This window comes from Garra rufa, chromosome 7 (genome assembly GCF_049309525.1).
Source record: "Garra rufa chromosome 7, GarRuf1.0, whole genome shotgun sequence".
Lineage (NCBI taxonomy): Eukaryota > Metazoa > Chordata > Actinopteri > Cypriniformes > Cyprinidae > Garra > Garra rufa.
Window position 1 is genome coordinate 52219972 of NC_133367.1, and position 6982 is coordinate 52226953.

At 40.1% G+C, this 6982-nt stretch overlaps 1 protein-coding gene across 1 annotated transcript; it reads right to left on the minus strand.

Moving 5' to 3' along the window:
* Nucleotides 1-5344, minus strand: LOC141339155 (receptor-transporting protein 4-like). Its single transcript, XM_073844788.1, has 2 exons — nt 5177-5344; nt 1-491 (listed from the first exon to the last, which is right to left on the minus strand). Exons 1-2 carry the CDS (start codon nt 5317-5319, stop codon nt 152-154), a joined length of 483 nt encoding a protein of 160 aa, XP_073700889.1. The 5' UTR covers nt 5320-5344; the 3' UTR covers nt 1-151.
* Nucleotides 5345-6982: the final 1638 nt, after the last annotated feature.

Genomic DNA, 6982 nt, shown 5'->3' on the forward strand with positions numbered 1-6982 from the left:
AATCATCCTTAAAGTTTGGAATTAAAAAAAATCCTAAATATTTTCAGTAATACAGAATTATATAAAATAAATACAATATTCATGTTATTTGTTCAAGAATTATTTATGTCTCTATTGGATACAACATTTTGAGCAGTACATTAATTCAGTCTCAGTTGGCCTGACTACAGACGCCCTTGTGACAGGCTTCACAGTGAGCACTTTCATGCGGCCCATTAACTTTGCCATTGAACACTGAGGATCTGTTCGATTGACCAAGGTCTTCTCTGTAGCATTTCACACGGATATTTTTAACAAGTCTCTCAACCAGCACATCGATGTTTTCCACTGGGAAGTTTGGATCCTCCCATTGAGCTTCAGTGCATCTCCTGCACTTCTGTTTGAAGCGTCTGACTTTAATGGTTCCTTGATTACTTCTGTTCAGGTGGAAATGGAACAGCACCTGTACCCTTTTAGACCCCCAGCCTTTTCTACAAAGGGAACACCTGAACCTACAAAGAAATGGAGAACAGATCAGTTTAGTGCACTCTCAGACTTCTAGACACTTCTAGAAGTCTCCATTGAAAATTGAACTGAAAACAGCTATAAAGTTTCATAGAAATAATATTTGTGGCTGCAGTCTGATCTTCTCTTACTCCCAGATATTGACGTTTTTGAAAATTTTATGAGACGTGCAGCAAATGTATGCTAGCTTATGCCCTGTTGGATAGATCAATATGTTACAAGTTAAATGTATGCATCTAACCTAACCTAACTATGCATTAGATTAGTTCTAAATTAATCTTTTCCTAAATCATCTCTTTCTAACATTTTTGTTCCGTTATGATTTGGTTTTCATTGGTGAAAAAATGTTGTTGGCAAAAATTATTCAACAATGAAATAAACACTGCTTAGTGCAAGTGGCAGATATTTACACCTCAGTATTGTAGTTCATTATAAAACAGTATGCAATAACAATGTATTAAGTGTAAACTAGATAAACAATTTGTCAAGACAAACTTTAAGTTGGCTTGAGAAAGCCAGACCAGAAAGTTTAAAAAAGTTTTAAGTCTGATAGTTTTCAGTCTGAAATAGTTTGAAGTTTAAAGTAGAATATTTTGAAGACAATACAGTCTGTCAGAGATAGATAGATAGATAGATAGATAGATAGATAGATAGATGATAGCATGTTGTTAACATGTTACTAACATATTAACTAACAAGTAACTAGCATCTTGTTATAATGATTAGCAAGTTACTAGCATGTCGCTAGCATGTTTCAAGCATGATTAACAAGTTGTTAGCCTGATTAGTGAGTTGCTAGCATGTTGCTAGTCTGCTTCTAGCATGATTAGCATGTTATTAGCACGATTAGCAAGTTTTTGTTTTATGTTTTTATCATGACCGGCAAGTCGCTCGCATGTTTCTAGCATGATTTGCAAATTGTTAACATGTTGTTAGTATGATTAGCAAGTTAATAGCATGTTGTTAGTCTGCTTCTAGCATGGTACTAGCATGTTGTTAGCATGATTAGCATGTCTCCTGCTTGGATTAAGTTATTCCTCATGGCAGGCAAGATAGTGGAAGTAGGCTGGTCATTCACTGCCAACAGTTTCAGTAACTGTTGGGTCTGATGGCAGCTGCGTCCAATGTGTTAACTTTTGGCCTGCTGTACATGAGCCCCCTACAGTGGTGGTTCAAGACCAAGGGGTTCTCCCCAAGGAGAAACCCACTTTGCATGATCAAGATTATGCGGAGATGCCTACGTGCCTTGTGCATGTGGAGGAAACCTTGGTTCTTAACTCAGGGCCCAGTGCTGTGAGCTCCTTATCTTTGCGTAAGCTAACGATGGATGCCTCCCTCACCGGTTAAGGAGTGGTCATGAGTAGCCACTCAGCCCAGTGTCTGGAGTGGCTGCCATCTCATGTGGCACATCTACTGCCTGGAGATTCTGGCTATGTTTCAGGCATTATGTGTAAGGAAGAATCCTGGCACCTGTGGTCCAGGACTTTTGAGGGCAGGCCCCTCTGGGAAAGAATGGTGTACACCTCATCATATGGTACCCGCCTCTCTTCAGTGCCCTCAGGAGACTAGTCTGTCACCCCGATGCTTCAGAGCACAGCGGTCACCAGCGAGCATTGTCCGCCCCGAAACGTATTGGCTTTGAGAGGCTTGCATCCTCCCAGGAGGATACCATAGACAGCGCGGCCATTCCCTGCCGGTCCTTCACTATAGGGGAATGAGCTGGCCACTCAGAGTACACCAGAGGTCAGTCTCGAGAGACCGATCCCCTTAAGTAGACCATCTGGCAGCATATAAACTTCTGCCAAATGTGCCTCAATGGGTCCTGCACACTGTAAAGAAGCCTACAGAATCCAGTGGGTTCTTCTCTGCCTCGATCCAACAGGGTTATCCCCACTCTGGTGGGCCTCGAGCAGGCTCTGGTCATGGAACAAGTAGTAACATACTCTTGAGGAAGGAGGCCATCGAGGTGGTCCCTCCTCTAGACAGAGAATCTGACTTTAATAACCGGTCCTTCTTCGTTCTGAAGAAGGATGGGGGTGGTGTCCTATTTTAGATCTGCGTCAGCTGAACTGTGCCGCAGATGCGCCTCAAGTTCAGGATGCTGACGCTCAAGCAGGTCATGTCTCAAATCATGTCTGAGGACAAATTTTTCACGATAGGGTTCGACCACCATGCAGGCACGTATGTCCCTTCCTCCCAGATCTCCAAGAGATCTCCATGTGTTGGTGCACACCGTCAACACAGTGGTGGTCTCTTATATCAACCACCAGGGAGGTCTGTGTTCGCGCCCCCTATACAGGGTGGCACACCAGATCTTTGTGTGGTCCCAGGGGAAACTCCTCTCGCTGAAAGCAGTGCACATCCTTGTGCATTTTTATATGGGAGCAGTCATCCTGTCGAGGCAGGGGCCGAGGCTCGAGGAATGGAGAGTGCAGACGTGGCCAAGGATTCATCTGTATGCCGTTCCCCCGATCGCTCTGCTCCCAGGAGTTCTGGAGAGAGTGTGCCGGGACAGTGTTTCACTGCTGCTAGTATCCCTGTTCTGGCCGGCCGAGTTCTCATACTTGATTTTCCCTTCTCGACGGGTCTCCCTGGAGATTCCCAATCAGGAGGGATCTCCTCTCTCAGGGCACCTCTGCCTGAAGCTGTGGAAGCTGTAGGTGTGGCCCCTGAGGGGGCACAACTCATAGCCTCTGGTCTCGCAAACAAGGTTGTTGAGACCATCTTCAAGTCCAGAGCTCCCTCTACAAGGAAACTGTACGCTTGAAGTGGAAGCTTTTTACTTCTTGGTGTGGAGACTGCCAGCTCGACCCAGTTTACTGCCCGGTTGGCACAGCGCTGGAGTTCCTGCAGGCCCGTCTCTCTGCAGGGTTGACCCACTCCACCCTGAAGGCCTACGTAGTGGCCATTGCGGCCTACCAAGCACCTCTCGGTGGTCGTTCCTTGGGCAGAGACCCAAGGCGTTGAGGTCTCTGGCCAGGGGTCACTACGAAGTGGTGCTTTCCATAACCTCGAGTCCTCAGATCTACCCCTCTTCTCAAGGGTCAAGGCTCACTCTCTAGAGTTGGCTTCAGCATGATGCGTAATGGTCCTGACTTCAGGTTCTTACCTGCAATTTGTGCCACTCCTGGCTCCTCTTCTCTCCCCCTAGCTGTGCTCGTCCACACTAGGCGGGGATTTGTAAGTCTGGTGGCGTGGGCATCTCATTCCCCAATACATTTCGGAGGGGAATGTCTCCAGGTTACATATGTAACCATGGTTCCCTTAAGGAATGAGACACTGCGTCTCGAGCCATACTTCCGGCTTCCCTACAAGCACTTGATTCAATCCTGATCAATGCTTTTATGCTTCCTGATCAATGACGACACCCCACCCGTGACGACTCGCCCTTCCATTGGACAGATTACACATGTATTTAGAATTATATTTTTTAATTTTATGTATTAATGGGCTTGGTGTGGGATTCAACCACAATGGTCTCATTCCCTAGAGGAACCATGGTTACATACGTAACCTGGAGACGTTTTATAATGACTGGAGACTCATTTATTCATCACTTTATTCAACTGGAAGAACAGCTCATTTTATGCATTATATGTCATTATGATATTTCAATCTGATCAAAATTCATTCAGATTGAGCTCAATTGGATCGATTAAGGTGTTTAAATGAAGGCTTTTCAGTCTGACTGAAATCCAAATACAAACTGATTATTTGGTTGCATGTAAACGCACCCAGTGTTTAACAGGCATCTTTTGTAATGTAATCTAGCCAAACCACACATTGGTGGGTGGAGCTTGTGTAAATAGACTCTGTGTAAACCCACACTCCAAAGAGTTGCGAGTCAAGAGTGACTGCGTGTGACAGTTATGTGCACATAACAGGAAAGACACTGCATTCATACAATATAAACATAACAAATGTAAACTTGAATTTAGATTTCTTACATTTCATTTAAAGAGTTTTAATTTAGGGAACCAACAAAATATCCCACAAAGTGGCCTATTTTAGCTGATGGCTTAAAATTTAAAATGATAACAGATTCAATTTGTAAAGAATAGTTAATCAGTTAACATTAACAAACAAAAATACATCCAAAAGTTAATTAAGCATAAGCAATGTTAATTTCAACATACTAATGCATAAAACCAAAATATTTTTGAATGGACATAACCTTACGTGAACTAACAATAACTAACATTAACAAAGCAAGAATTAATAATAATAATACTGTTACTGTAGTTAATGCACTAACATTAACTAATTAATCTTTATTGTAAAGTGTTACTTGTTTTTACAAATCTCAATATTTTTTAGGCCAAAAAATATTTGTCATCCAGATACATCCCTTTATAATGTCCTGCAGTTTCTTATGAATATTAAAATAAGTGACCAGTTGCAATTAGCATATAAGAGCATTTATCTTAACCTGATCCTATTCAATAGTAAACTGATCAGTGTATAAAAGTCAAACCAATCTAATTCATGTATTGTTCTCTCTGTCTGTAAGACTTATAAAACTACAAAATACAAACTTTTTAATCAGATAAACAATAACGCATTTATGTACACTTTTGTACAATTGTATACATCATAAATCTTAACAGTCTAAACACACATTGTGAAAAGAAAATTTTGTGAATGTTTTATTGTGGCAAAGTTGTGCTCTTACTGTGCAAAGGAGCCAGAAATGTACTGGTGCCAACCACGAGCTGGTCTGTTTTCCTCAATAGTTCCATTCATTTCAATGCTCCAAGTGTCATCATGAAGCTCACTTGCTTTCTCCTGCAAAGAACTGTCCCACAGTGATATCATGTCTGTTTCCTCACTGAGATCTCATAGGAATGATGCCCTGCCTTGTTATTACCCGCGATATATACAGCTAAGCTCTCAATTCACTAAAAACGAAACTGAAAGTAACAAGTAAGTATCTGTTTTCTACAACACAAGTGTGAACACTACTTTACAAGTCAAAGGAAGAGAGACAGTGAATAAGGACTATGGCAGAATAAGTTACTTATGACCAGAAATAATGTTTGGATAGTATTTATTAGTTTACTGTATATAAATGCTGAACCTCTTGTACCTCCTGTTAATTAATAAGTTATTCAGTGAACTAATAAAATGTTGAAATTGGTGTGTAGACATTGTGCATTCCATTGTGCAAACTGTATTATAATGTATTTAACCTCAAATTATGGAACTGTAACTATAATATCTATAACTATAGTTTACTACAATTATTTACATCAAACAATAATCATTTATATCAAATGATTTGGAATAAGATAGTGATCAGGTGTTTTTATTAATGAATACTAATTATCAATATTTCTTAATTCTTAGAGAAACTGCACAAAAATGTATGTATATATAACGAACTAACTGTCTCATCAACAAACTGTGAAGAAACCGTTAGGAAAGTTGCAGGAAGAAACATTTGTCATGGTTTTACCTCCATCTACTGGGCAACATGGTATATACAAAGGGTAAAGGGAGAAGTGTTTTATATTTGTACTCCTTTGACTTCTGCATTTATTTAAGTGTGAAACCTCATATTAAATATTTTATCTTAAAGTCACAGATCTCAATAAGTAAGTGATAATGTACAGTCAGCTGGTTATTATTGCAAAATAAAGTTTAAAGTGGTACAGTACTTAAGGTGGTTAAGGTGTGAAGTTAGGGTTGACAGTGTAATTAGCCTTTTTCACACTGCCGTGTTTCTGGCTTCCGGATTGACGCTTGCAGGGTAGAAATTTTTTCCGGTGACAGCAGTGGCCGTACTCAAAGATGAATCAAAGTCTATTTTTACAAAATAGATACTATGATACTATGATATATACCTGTGTTTTACTCTACAAAGAACAAACATGTCTTCAAAAACTTCAGGCCTCAGGTCATCACAAGGTCAGTCTTTGTTGATTATATAACAACTTATTAAAACAAAAGGTAAGAAGTATTATTTGAGACAAGGGCAAACTAATATAATAGGCTGTAGCGGAACTAATTTTACCCTGCTCTGACTTAATTTCCGATTTTTGTGAGAAACGCTAATTATAGATCAAAGTCCCTTTATTTTTATTATTTTTTTGTAAATATATACGCTAATGATAAAAGTTTTTTTTTTTTAAAGAAATTAATATGTAGCCCGGTGAGCCTAAAGAAACTAAATTTGAAAGTAATGTTTATTTTACATTAAGTCTGTGCCTTTACAGTGTTTTCATCTGTATGTATATAGTTATGTAACCCTTATTTTCTGCTTTGAATGCTCCAGTCTCTTCCGCGTGGATAACATAAATAAAACACGGGTTACCAGGGTGATAATTCTCGTTTCTTTCTTTAATCAGAAGCATCGGCATTACAGCATGAACAGCCGAACTCGCACAACTCGCTTCCACTTCTTCTCTCTCTTTCCCTAAGCACGCACTGCCTTAAAGGGGCAGGGGCACAAAATATCTTTCGGACTAACATATATAAA

Bases quoted from the DNA above. Each gene is read 5' to 3' on its own strand.
- LOC141339155 (XM_073844788.1), bottom strand. From the start codon at position 5,319: ATGATATCACTGTGGGACAGTTCTTTGCAGGAGAAAGCAAGTGAGCTT. The intron at 492-5,176 runs GTAAGAGCACAA...ATTTCTTTGTAG, and splicing joins ATTTCTGGCTCCTTTGCACA to GTTCAGGTGTTCCCTTTGTA.